Source organism: Aulonocara sp. 'chitande type north' Nkhata Bay, linkage group LG9, assembly GCF_057382095.1.
Source record: "Aulonocara sp. 'chitande type north' Nkhata Bay isolate Kocher_YH1m ecotype deep benthic linkage group LG9, A_spYH_male_GT1.1, whole genome shotgun sequence".
Classification (NCBI taxonomy): Eukaryota; Metazoa; Chordata; class Actinopteri; order Cichliformes; family Cichlidae; genus Aulonocara; species Aulonocara sp. 'chitande type north' Nkhata Bay.
Genome location: NC_141352.1, coordinates 10,001,180 through 10,015,399, shown reverse-complemented (window position 1 = coordinate 10,015,399; position 14,220 = coordinate 10,001,180). Strand labels below are relative to the sequence as shown.

General features: G+C 38.9%; 1 protein-coding gene across 3 annotated transcripts in view; it reads left to right on the top strand.

Moving 5' to 3' along the window:
* Nucleotides 1–7,782, top strand: part of LOC147321616 (uncharacterized) — a 33,204-nt gene extending 25,422 nt beyond the window's left edge. The window contains exons 2-4 of one of the 3 annotated variants that reach the window (XM_086305686.1): nucleotides 4,005–4,144; nucleotides 5,433–6,281; nucleotides 6,738–7,782. In XM_086305686.1, coding sequence (XP_086161812.1) covers nucleotides 4,127–4,144; nucleotides 5,433–6,281; nucleotides 6,738–7,358 — 1,488 coding nt within the window. In that variant the 5' untranslated portion in view covers nucleotides 4,005–4,126 and the 3' untranslated portion in view covers nucleotides 7,359–7,782. The remainder of the gene's footprint in view (nucleotides 1–4,004; nucleotides 4,145–5,432; nucleotides 6,282–6,737) is intronic. The other 2 variants (XM_086305685.1, XM_086305687.1) reach the window with 2 other exon arrangements.
* The last annotated feature ends 6,438 nt before the right edge of the window (nucleotides 7,783–14,220 follow it).

Here is a 14,220-nt window from a genome sequence, read left to right as displayed (position 1 = left end):
ACCGATTATACATAGCACATGGCGTGCAGAAATCTTTCAAAGAATGTTTTAGTACGACTTTGGTAAGTTATGAAGGCACATTGCTTGATGGAGTCAGGAGCCACGCGAGTTATCTGGGTCCTAAATTCCATCTCTTCAGGTCCCAAAGTCAAACGAACACTGCGGCATACTGAGAGTTAAAAACTGTCTAAATTCTTTCATCTGTAATAAAATGATCAGTGTTGCTGCTCCGCCAGGTGTAACAATTAAGTCTAACATCCAGTGTCGCAAAATCAATCAATCTAGAGCAGTGTCACAAACCACGGAGGCCCCAGGAAAGTGCAATCAAACGATGAGTTTATTAACAGCCCAGAGAAAAGATCAACATATGTCTTCTGACTAAAGCAGTGGGAATGACAGATTAAAATAGGTTCCAGACATTAGTCACAGTTAATGGTGCATCTTGTACATCTTTAATGGCTATAAACAGACATAGAACTTCTCTTTTCTATAACACCTTCCATACAAGGTAATAAGCTTCAAGCCCTCAGGGTCTCTGGGGCTAATTATTGACTCTGCTCATCTGTTGGCAAGTAGAGTAAAATATAGTGAGACACCAAATGAGTTAAGGCCTCAGGCCGGACACATTCCTAGATTATATGTGTTATATGTATTTTAAGCATGCATGCAATCATCCTTCTATGTTCTAGTTTCCCTCAGCATGTATCACCTGGACAGTCACGCCAGTGAAGCTTAAGACCCTTAATGAACCGAACATCAACTCAAAATAAGCACAGATATGCAATGTGTATAAAATACTTCTAACCGCACTTGTAATAAAAGTTAACATAATGGAAGGATCCTCAAATGGACATCTTCAATAAACAACTGTAATGCAATATCAATACTGTGAGAAATATTATTACATGAAATAATGCTGTAAAGAATGTTATTAATGCAGTTATAATGATGCAGATTATATGGCAGCAATAAAAGAATTTCTGTATCTCCACACCAGGCATCATGAAAACCGAATTTATGAAATTCAACAGAGTTAGAAGTTAGCAGGAAGTTAGCTCGCTAGTTTCCACCTAAGCATGATATAGCATGTTCTGACTGAGATATTAGTGAAACAAATTAAAATGTACAGCCATGCTATCACTTTCAACATAAATGAAGACGGAAAACTAAACAGCAGAGATGTTTGCAGGGTTACTGAAGTTGGACTATTTGCTATATATTGTGCTACGCGATCGCTAGCGACACAGGTACGTTAGCATAACATTAGCACAGTGAAGCTGAAGGACGAACACTAACTTTTTTCCACTTGATAAAAGTTAACGTGAGGGATTCTGGTGGTTAGGGACAAAAGCAATCACATAGCAGGATGCTATACACAGGCCAAACTTCAGTCAGGAGAACAACTGAGATAATCCATCCATAATAAGTGGTTCGTTTTTAATGTACTGCTGCACAAGTTAGGCGGTAGTTGCATCATAAGGTTTTAAAAACTGAGCTTTAAAATGATTAGTGGTAATAAAGACCAAGAGAGGCCGACAGTGATCACTGAGTGTTTTTAGGGGCTTTTTGAGATAAAGTAGAACAAGATATAAAGCAATAAACCATGTTAAAAACACAAAAGCCTTATTAAAGGCGAAGTAGTTTGGGCCTGGAATTAGCCATTGAAGACTTGATTTAAAGTACGCATCGAGCTGAGAACGTGAAAAATTCCTAGATGTGTTCTCGTTCCTCCTGTTTTATCAAGCATGCATTGGTGGTGACTTGTGTGTACTTAGTACAGCTAAATATCCTAGAATGCATTTCATCCAAACGCCAAACACGGCAATGGTAGATGAGCGCGGCTAAAACTTAAATATTACTCTATATCTAAAATCACAAAATAAAAGTTATTTTAATGTGAATGTAGCTGTGTAAGCTTCAGATATCTGCTCGATTCAGCAAGATATACATTTCCAAAGTGATCCGACATTTTTGGGGATGTCTTTTACCCACCAGCTCCATAGCTGACCGGGAGATTGAGGATCACTAGAGCCGGTGAGAACAGCGGACTCCCAGCACATCGTTTTCAGCAATATTTTCTCATCGATTTGATGGTCACTGTTAGTGGTGCAACGGGTCAAAAATCTCACGGTTCGGATCGGATCACGGTTTTAAGTCACGAATTGGATCAGCAAAAACAGGAAAAAAATGACAAAAATTCGACTCGCCATTTACTTAAGTATTTTTGCCTCTTAAAAAAACATTCAACTGAAGACTCATTCCACGCACTTGTATAAAAACAAATTAAGGTACAATATAGGGGTGGGCGATATAAACGATATATGATATAAACGATATAAATTTGACCAACGATAGAGATTTTGACTATATCGCTCTATCGAGAGAGCGCATGTTGATGATGTCATCAAGCTGTGCCTGTTTTGGTCGAAAGCATCGCAGCGGCTACAACCATTATCATCTGCAAATTATGGCGACAGTCATAGCAAAGAGATGAAGCACTTTAGAAATATGGGGAAAGCCAAAAACTGCTCTTCCTCTACTTCCGTAACACTGATTCATTAATGTTGAATTCTCTCGCAGCTGCTCTATTCCCATGTTGTTGCAGTATATTAATGACTAACCTCGTATTGTGGATGAATAATCTCAGTTGTTCTCCTGACTGAAGTTTGGCCCGTGTACAGCATCCTGCTATGCGATTGCATTTGTCCCTGACCACCAGAATCCCTCACGTTAACTTTTAATGAGTGGAAAAAAAGTTGGCGTTCAGTCAGTTTGTCTCCACTGTCTGTTGTTATGCACACCATTTTTTCCTCCTCCAAACTCCAAGAGATAAGACCCTCCTTTAATCCATGTGCTAGAGTCTCGCCTGTGTGATCCTCGGGGAAAAAGGCAGTTTGTAAGCACCAACTTTTCATGGTGAAGTCCCTGGTAACATAATGGACTGTCAGGCTCATGTAAGGCTCCATAGTTTGACTCGACCATAAGTCTGTCGTTGCCGCAAAATGTTGTACTGCTTGTAATTCCGTTGAATAAAGAAACAATAATTTTTGCCTTTTTAAAAAAAAATTAAAACCACTTTGTAACTGATGTGATGTTCTATAATGTAGAATCCATGTCATTTATAGTTTACAAATGACAAAATGTTTACACAAAATCATGACAGTTTACATGATATCACCCACTACTAACATTACTTTAATTACTGTATCTTTTGAAAAATTACCGCTATTCAGACAGCACAAGAATATTCAACAGGAGCAAGTTTCATTTTATCTGGTTTTACCACCATACTGTTCACCAAAACGGCAGCAAACCTTCACCATCTTATCCAGAAGGGTCACCTCTTCACCCTGACTGAAAATGTCTGGAGCACACCAACAGATATTTGGAGATGGAAGAGAACTGGATATCAGCTCGTCTCACAGCTGCTATCCAGGCTGGACGCCTTCGTTTGGTAACATCGATACACGAGCTGCCTCATGTTGCTTCCAGGTTGGGAAAGAATGAAAAGATAAACCCTTTTCAAGCTTATTGTCTTGCTGGTCGTGCGATCGAACATTGCAGCCAACCACCCAGCAAATACGAACCATGGCTGTTGTGTGTGCCTTCGCTCCTTTTTCGCTTGCACTTTGCTTTGACCCCAAAAATGGCGCATCAGGCCAAAATCCTTTCCACGCCCACCCCCGTGACATCACGCTCCAAAGCCCTATATAAGTGAAAAGCGAGATTACATCAAAGGGAACTTTAGTTTCATCTGGATCAAGTGTAAGTTTGTTTGAGTGGGACTCCTTCTTTGTGTGTATATATGGAAGTCCATATATACAGGGTGCAGCATCCCCTGGGTAAAGGTGGTGGTATGCAGGGAGCTCAGTGACTTTTTCAAGTTCTTGTTGCAGCTGATGACTTTCTTTTTGTAGTTGCTTCTGGGGTTTCACCTTGAAGCTTCATAGGTATTGTTGTCACTGAGTGTAGTAATGTTTATTTGCTCTGCTTCTTCTTGTCAGGGATAAAATACATATCTATACTTTTGTGTCCCAGCTGAGTAACAGGAGGAGAAGAGTCTAGTGGAGCAGCAGAGGAACAGTTTCAGCCATTTGGACTCAGCTCAGCCACTACAGAGGAAACAATGACTTCAACACAGGAGGTGAGAAAAGTATCTCAGTTACTGTTATTAAAACTGTGCACAGCTGGTTGTTAACAGCAGCTTTATATTTTCCATCCTGGGCTCCTCCACACATGCAGAATGTACTTCATAAACAGAAACCACAGAAGTTACAAGAAAATACGGAGATCATATTTTATCAGCACACAATTTGGGGGGGGGGGAACAATGTGTTAAGGTTCACAATTGAGGAGGGAGAGTACAAACCACTCTTGGTCCAGAGGATCTTGGTCCAACAATGATTTTAATGAACACACGTGTGGGAAGACACTCTGTACGCAGACAGCCAGTAGTCCTCGACTTAATCAAAGCATGAACAGATATTTTATAGCATCAGGGTTTGTTTACTGACGCCCCTTCATGCGTCACCGGTACATTTTATACATAGATCAGATCAACACCAGAATGACTTTTCACCTAGAAAATCATCTTCTATTTTCATGGCTTGGTACTTTCCGTTCTTATCTTAAAATGAATTGTTCCTCTTTCTTGTCGAGACATAACTAATCTCTCCTCTAAATAAGTCTAACTAATATGTGTGTATGTGTTGACCTCACATGCTCTTTGTGTCACCTCTTCACTGTCTGTGTCTCGTCCTCAAATGCTCCTCAAAATAACCTGCACTTAGACTCTGCTTTCGGTTTCAGTTCTGCAAAAGGCACACTCTGCAAACCTGCAACTTCCTGTCAGCCTGCAACTTAGTCTTTCTGAGAGACACACTGTTTAACCCCTGAATGCAATATAAACTCCAGATTATATTCTTAATGCAATGGTACTGATGACAATTATTTAACAATAGCAGTAAAATAATTTCCCTTCTCCACAAATGTCATCAGTTCAACTCAAACTTTTCCAAAGAGGAAATATTTTTTCCCAACAAACAATTTCTTCAATAATGTTTTCTTTCCATTTTCTTTATTATCAGTTTAACTCAGTTTTTTTTTTTTTTTTTTTTTTTTTTTTTTTTTTATGAAGTAAGGCAAATTTATTTGTATAGCACAATTCAACAACAAGGTGATTCAAAGTGCTTTACAGAGACATTAGAAACAAAAACAAATAAAAAGCATGATTTAAACATGTAACAGCTTTTTTCCAGTGATCAATATTTCTTCATTGTAGCACATCATTGCAATGTGATACTATCACCAGAAGGTGGCGGTAAAACAACTACAATGTGTTTGTTGACAACTTTAATTCCACTAATGGAGTTTCAGTTTGTTCCACGACTGCATTTCACTCACTGCCTCTGTTTGTATCTCTGTCACTGCAGGACCAACATGGAGCGAGAAGTCAGCGCTCTCAGGAGGCCGACAAACCTCACAGAAGAAAGGGGGAGAAGAAATACAGCTGTGAGGAGTGTGGGAAGGATTTTATTTGTCCTGCAAACTTAAAAAGACACCAACTCATCCACAGTGGAGTTAAACCGTACTGTTGTGAGTTCTGTGAAAAGCCTTTTACCCAGGCTGCAGACTTAAAATCACATCAACTCATCCACGTTGGAGTTAAAGCGTTCAAATGTGACTTGTGTGAAAAGTCTTTTACCCATCCTGGAAGCCTAAAAAGACATCAACTCATCCACAGTGGAGTTAAAGCATACAGATGTGACTTGTGTGGAAAGTCTTTTACCCACCTTGAAAGCTTAAAAATACACAAAGTCACCCACAGTGGAGTTAAAGCATACAACTGTGACTTGTGTGGAAAGTCTTTTAGCCAGGCTGCAAGCTTAAAAACACACCAACTCATTCACAGTGGAATTAAGGCATTCAGCTGTAAGTTGTGTGGAAAATCATTTACCCAGTCCCAAAACTTAAAAAAACATCAAGTTACCCACTCTGGAATTAAGGCGTACAGCTGTGACATTTGTGGAAAAACTTTCAGCCATGTAGGGTACAGAAATATTCACCTACGGATTCACACGGGCAATGATGTTTACTGCTGTGATCAGTGTGGCAAACTGTTTACAACAGATGCACAGTTACAAAGCCACATGTTTAGCCACACTGAGGAGAGACCTTATAAATGTGACCTGTGTGATAAGGCTTTTAAAGAGCCAAGTTCCCTGAAAAAACACCAACAGATCCACACCAGAAAAAAACTCTACAAGTGCAGTTACTGTGAGGTATGTATTTTTCTTTTTAGACTTGCACTTATTTTGAAGTATTATGTGAATATAGTTTAATTTCAAAGCTAAACGAGACATAAAAACTTAATGTACAGAATATTCAGTCAAACCTCACACAAACCTTCTGAAACTTTCCTGATGTTGGAAAAAAATATGTTTTTAAAGATTCTTCCTTTTCTATCTAACAATCACACTCCAGTGGATACATTGGAGAGCAGCTTTGGGTTACTTTCTTGTGGCATGCAGAGTAGCGCATCCTTAGGTTTAAAAATCAGTCTTTCCATTAAGTAGATTACCTACAAATGATGAGACATTTTCACCCAGTAAGTTGAGTGTTATAATGTAAACAGTAAAAGGTAACCGAATATTGGCAGAGCTGCTCTTTATTTCAGGTGATGTTCAGGATAAAAATGTTGAAGGACTGACTCACACTGTCTTTGTGTCTTTGTTTAGAAGCAGAGCGACACAGATGGATCCACTTCTCAACCCTGTCGTCACTGTGGTGGTGGGAAAGACTTTCGCTGTGACCTTTGTGGAAAAACGTTCAGCCATCATCGAAGTCTAGAACTACATCAACGTAGACACACTGGAGACAAAATGAGCTACTGCAAAGAATGTGGGAGAGGCTTCCCCATACCAAGTATATTAAAAATACATGAACTTATTCACAGTGGGGTTAAAAAGCATGTCTGTGACCAGTGTGGGTCATCCTTCACCACTGCAGGTCACCTTAAAAGTCATAAACAAGTCCACACAGGAGAGAAACCATACAAATGCAGACACTGTGACAGAACCTTCTCGCGTTCAACTAGTCGTAACGATCATGAGAGTACACACATGGAAGAGAACTTCAGCTGTGACCAGTGTGACAAGAGCTTCAAGAATCTCAGTTCATACTCCAAACACAAACGATACCACGCTGCAAATAAACAGTTTCACTGTTACCAATGTGCAAAAACATTCACTTCATTATCTGCTCTGTGCAATCATCAGCGTCATCATGCAGACCTGGAGTCTCTGGATCACAATGAATCTGAAGAGACAGCAAAGTCCTGTTTGGAGGGTCAGACTTAAAAACCTTGATCAGGCTCCACAGAGTTCAGCTGATTTCACACTTGGATCTGATGAGGTAGCTCTTATTTCCGGACCTGCAGTGAGTAATCCTGAATGTTACACTCAGGAAGCTGAAATTATAAATATGTACGTCAAGTTTTTATTTTTCTTTGATTACCTTTGATGCTCTGTTTCAACATGAATGTTTTTTATTTATTAATTCATTTCATAAGTTACCTCAGTTGAATTCCATGTTCATGTTTAATCCTCCTGTTTTGTAATCTGTGCTCTTAAATTGCTTTTCTCCCAAAAGTCCAAATAATTTTACACCAGTTGCTCGTGAAGCTTCTAATATGAACTAAATTGGTCAACAGGCTTTGAAACAACGACTGATGTGACTTGATACCGAAAATAAATTAAAAATAAAAAAAAATTCAAGCTAAATTTGTGTTGGGCTGTACTTTCATGTAAAACCAGTTTGTGCCAGCAGTTGGAGAAATGACTCACTACAACCATTATTCAGTCTTTAATTCTGGCGTCAATAGCCGGGAATGAGTGCGCTAACATACCTGCAGGTTGCTGTTTTAATGAGTGTTTGATGGAAAACGACAAGAGCGGAGTTTGCACTCTCCAGTCACATGATAGGTGAGTACTAGTAAATAATTTTTCAGTACTTGTACGTAGGGCTGCACCATTTTGCATAAAATGAGAGTCACGATTTTTTTTGCTTAGAATTGAGATCACGATTCTCTCTCGATTTTTTTTTTCCAATATAAATATTTATCGCACTTATTAACTGCACATCAACTTCGTAACAGTTGAGACTGAACATAAAAACAATAAATGTCTCACTTGTCTACGCTTACGTACAAAATATTTAATATTTACAATACTTTAACAATAACATTTTGAACAGTATTCTTTGCGTGTGTAAGGTGATGAGAGAGGTAGGTAATAGGTATGTTTCTTAAAATGTAAACCACAAATATTAACAAAATATAACGCTTGACATGACGATATGATAGTTGACCATGGCAGGACCACAACAGAGAACGTAGTCCTTTTTTTATGCAGCCAGCTGCTTAAAGGTGTTTTGCCAAGAACACAAGTCGGTCAACATTTTGAGGCTTCAGTGAGGAACGGAGACACGTTACAATGTCCCCCCTGTGCTGAACACCCTTTCAGAAAGGGAACTTGTGGCAGGAATACAGAGGTATTTTTTTGCCAGTATGGACAGTCTTGGAAATTCTCCCTTGTGTTCCCTCCACCAGACTAAGGGGTCCGCTTCACTATCAATGTTGCTTAAGAGCAAATATGACAGTAGTTCTGAGACGACATCTTGCTCAGGCTGGGATGGTGTCTCATTGCCTTTTGCTGCTTTAAGGAAGCTGCCTAAGGTCTTTCGGCTCTTCTTCATGGGGGCAGCCGGGGATGCAGTTGAGGTGGAACTCAACTAATCTTAACATTCTGTTCCACACCACAGTAATACCTTTAAAATAATAAAGTACAATATAAAAATTTTTCTAAGAATTTAAAATGTGTGAATATCATTATGAGTCTGATGTGATCTGATGTAAACATAATTACCACAACTGAATTTATGCTAGTCATCTCATGTGTCAGTCTGGCTTTTTTTTTTTTTTTTTTGTCCTCATGGATGTAGTCCATCTTGGATCCAGAGATGTGGCAATGTCTAACAGCTCCTGTGTGTTTGGATCACTGTACTTTTCCTGAAGGTACCCCAGGACTTTGGACTTAATTGATCGTGTGAGATCCAAGTCATCTTCCTGCACAGCCACAACTGATGTTTCAAAGAGGTGGAGAACCGGTTTCACTGAGATGTTCACATATTGCTCTCCTGACAGGGCATCAGTGAAGTCTGTCAGTGGGCTGAGTGTTTTGTTGAGTGCCTTGAGAACTTCAACATCCTGCCATGTTGGAACCAGGTGTCTAGTCTACCGATCAGAGGAGAGAACATGTGAAATAGCAGGTAGCTGTTCAAGTACCCTCTGGACCATAGCTTGTCTGGAGCCACATCTTGTTGGACACTCCATTTTAAGCTTGTGCTCTGGTAGCTTAAGCTCATTTTGGGCCTCAGCAAGTTCCCTCTTCCGTCTCCAACTGTAACTGAAGTAGCCCACAATTTTATGTAATATCTATGCACCTAATGCAGACATACCCGCCTTTTTTCATAACCTGTCACAGTATATTTTGGAATTAGAAGGTGCACAAATAGTGGTAGAAGGAGATTTTAATCAAATACTGGATCAAGACCTAGATAGATCACTTCCTAGGAGAGGCACAGAGAGTAAATCTGTAGTTGCCATAAGGCAGATGACCTCAGATTTAGGTCTGAATGATATTTGGCAGACAATGCATCCAGAAGACAGGGAGTATTCCTTTTACTCTCCACCTCATAATGTTTATACTAGAATCGACTACTTTCTTATTTCTGAAGCCTTAGCCAGCAAGCTTTTTGCAGAGACCTACAGCACGATCAATTCTTGGATCTTTCATTGCATTCTCTAACAAGAAAAAATAAAATTTGAATCAGTTCTTGTCATGAACTAATTTATTATTATATTTAAAATCTTACAGTATCATTATCAATATCATTATTGCCTAATTATTATTGTTGTTTAATACATACAGCTGTATTAATATGAACTATTTTTGTAGTATTATTAATGCTGCTATTGTTGTTTATAATATACATCATACTAGCATACAGCTATTGTTTTTTTTGTTTTTGTTTAAAAAAAAAAAAAAAAATTATCAACTTACAAGAGCAGCAAGATGTAGTCTGTGGCCAAAACACTGAAGCTTTGTCCAGTTAAGGGATGCTGCTTTCACAATGTTGGCTCCACTGTCTGTTGTTATGCACACCATTTTTTCCTACTCCAAGAGATAAGGCCCTCCTTTAATCCATGTGCTAGAGTCTCGCCTGTGTGATCCTCGGGGAAAAAGGCAGTTTGTAAGCACCGACTTTTCATGGTGAAGTCCCTGGTAACATAATGGACTGTCAGGCTCATGTAAGGCTCCATAGTTTGACTCGACCATAAGTCTGTCGTTGCCGCAAAATGTTGTACTGCTTGTAATTCCGTTGAATAAAGAAACAATAATTTTTGCCTTTTTAAAAAAAAAAAAAAATTAAAACCACTTTGTAACTGATGTGATGTTCTATAATGTAGAATCCATGTCATTTATAGTTTACAAATGACAAAATGTTTACACAAAATCATGACAGTTTACATGATATCACCCACTACTAACATTACTTTAATTACTGTATCTTTTGAAAAATTACCGCTATTTAGACAGCACAAGAATATTTAACAGGAGCAGGTTTCATTTTTCCCTGGTTTTATTATCACACTGTTCACCAAATGCAGCAAACCTTCACCATCTTATCCAGAAGGGTCACCTCTTCACCCTCACATGGAAGAAGTAATCTGATTGGCATGGTAGTATGTTTGAAGCAGGTCCCTTGTGTAGAGCTGGAACCCAGTCATGATGTGCTTCACCCATTTCATCGGCTGGTTTACTGCAATAATGCCAAATAATTAGCAACTCTATAAATAGAAGGTAGTTCTGCAAAATCACTCAGTAGGATGTTTGTTCTAATTTGCTATGAGCTCAGAGCGCATCGAAAATAAAACTAATAGGCTATAAAGAGTGATATGAACATGTTTAGAACTTACCGGAATGAAAATGTCTGGAGCACCAACAGATATTTGGAGATGGAAGAGAACTGCACGTCAGCTCGTCTCACAGCTGCTATCCAGGCTAGACGCCTTCGTTTGGTAACATCGATACACGAGCTGCCTCATGTTGCTTCCAGGTTGGGAAAGAATGAAAAGATAAACCCTTTTCAAGCTTATTGTCTTGCCGGTCGAGTGATCGAACATTGCAGCCGACCACACAGCAAGAACGAACCATGGCTGTTGTGTGTGCCTTCGCTCCTTTTTTGCTTGCGCTTTGCTTTGACCCCGAAAATGGCGCATCAGGCCAAAATCCTTTCCACGCCCACCCCTGTGACATCACGCTACAAAGCCCTATAGGAGGACGCGCTGTCGTGTCATCCATGTTTTCTACAGTCATTGATCTCTATCCGTTCTTTAAGTCTGACGTCACTAGCCGTGTTTGGGCTCAAACTCCGCTGCAGGTCCCTAACGATCAGTGTGGCATCACGGAGAGTTGAAAAACTGTCTAAATTCTTTCATCTGTAATAAAATGATCAGCGTTCTGCTCTACCAGGTGTAACAATTGAGTTTAACATCCAGTCATCCATGAAAATGGAATTTATGACATTTAACGCAGTTAGAAATTAGCAGGAAGTTAGCTCGCTAGCTTCCATCTAAATATAATATAGCATGTCCTGACTGCGGGATTTTCGAAACAAATTAAGACGTACAGCTCTGCTATCACTTCCAACATAAATGAAGACAGAAAACAAAACAGCAGTGACGTTTGTAGGATTACTGGAGTTTGGCTAGCTGGTATATAATAATGTGCTACGTGACCGCTAGCGACACAGCTATGTTAGCATAATATAAACAAGCTAACTTTTTTCCACTCAATAAAAGTTAACGTGAGGATTCTCGGTGGTCAGGAGGACCAAATGTAATCGCGTGGCAGGATGCTGTAAACGGACCAAACTTCAGCCAGGAGAACAACTGAGATAATTCATTCATAATAAGTGGTTCGTTCTTAATGTACTGCTGCACGAGCTAGGCGGTAGTTGGGTTAGTCATTCATATACTGCTGCATGGGCTGGGCTGTAGTTACATCCTAAGGTTTTAAAAACTGAGCTTAAATAAATGATTAGCAGTAATAAAAGCCGAGGGAGGTCAACAGTGATCACTGACTGTTTTTAGGAGCTTTTTGAGATTAAATAGAAGAAAATACAAAACATTAAACATGTTAACAACACAAAAGCCATATTAAACGCAGACTACTTTAGGCCCGGAAGTAGGATTTGTCACGTCATCACTTAAAGACCGGATTAGGGAAACGAAAGAGCAGGTACTTTGTGTGTGTTCAGCGAAGTTGTGTCACGCCACCGCACTGCAACAAATCACCGCAGAGCAGGAAGAAGGGGGCGGAGTCTTTTTTGATATAGAGAAAGTGTATGATATGATGTGGAGGGAAGGTCTATTAATAAAAATGAGGTAAATGGGTATAAATGGTCGAATGTTCAGATGGATTAAGGATTTTTTGGAAGGCCGACGAATAATAGTGAGGATTGGGAGGAGTTATTCGGAGAGTTTGCCGATAGAAAATGGAACGCCACAAGGAAGCATAGTTAGCCCGTTATTGTTTTCACTGCTGATAAATGATGTGTTTAAGAACATAGAGGGTGGGATGGGGCAATGTGGGCAAGAGGACGAAGGTTAGACTTTTTGGTAAAGAAAGTGCAGGGGGCAATCACAGAAATAGAACAGTGGTCATATAAATGGGGGTTTAAATTCTCAGCTGATAAGACTAAAATAATGGTTTTTACAAGAAAAAGAGTTGGTGTTGACATCAGGGTCAGATTATATTGATAAGAATTAGAAAGGGTAAAACAGTTTAAATTTTGGTGGTTGTGGATTGATGAAAGGGTGATGTGGTAGGACTTGACTTAAGCGGCCAAAGAAGTGCAGGAGGCTGATGCTGTCCAGTGTAGCAAGTGATTTATTCACCATTTTGTGACCCAAATAATATTTACAAAGAAACAAATAAGAAACTCAAATTAACTCAGTTCAAATAAACATAAGTGAACTTAAATCAACGGAAATTAAGGTCAAACTGCACACAGCTACACCGATTGAACCTTTCTCCTCAAACACCTGAGTTCTGCTTAAATAGTCCACTTAACCAAACAATTTCTCCTCTCGACTATTCCATTCAGTAGGTAGGTAAGATGAACATGATTATATTCAAACCTCTACTGCCACTCTTTACTAGCAACATAAACTCTATGGTGTAATCAATACATATTACATCAATAAATGTATTTATCCATAAACCCTCTAAAATCAACTTTATTAAATTATAAGAGTTCTTCCCCTTCTGCACTTGGTCTCTTCCTGTGACCTCAGATGAACCCAGAAGCTATAAAGCAGGAAGTAAAACTACATTTCCTCCTTTTGTTTCTGGAAGACAGGTAGGTAAGGTAGGTTCTAAACAATACAAATTAACAGTTGAAGTAAATAACATGTTAACTTAACAAACTTGTATGAATTGATTTAAACCAAGATGTTATATTATATAATCTGTAAAAGTGCAAAACATAAACAAACCCGGGATATTAGATGTTTGCCTATTGCAGATTACATGCGAAATATGGTTAAATCAAAACAAGAATGTTAACTAAGAATATGGACAAATCGTACTTTCACCCACTTTGTCACAGGTGACATGGACTGTACATATTCAGAAAATAATAGACCAATGCAAGAAAGTAGTGATGGCCAAATGAAGCTTTCTGAAGCTTGTATTGAAAAACGGTTCATTACTCGAAGCTTTTCAACACAGTCCTCTCTGGTGACATCTGGTGGCCAAAAATATGAAGAGCAGCTTGAATCCACAAAATAAAACCAACTGCTTCATTATGATTGCCCACTCACTCTACAGAGTGGAATTCTATCTGATATTGGGCCGCCGTTGTGTTGCTTTGAACGTGTATTTTTTATTTTTTATTTATTTTTTATTTTTTTGGTGGTTAAAAAAAATGGTTTATTTGTTTAATAAATAATTTTGACCAGTAAACTCTCCTTGTTTAAACATGCACCATTGTGTGGTCTTTCTTTGCTTGAGACTTCTTGATGTTGGTAAATACAATAATTGAAAAATACCACGTTACATATGATAATGTACAACACATTATGGAGTATGCTTC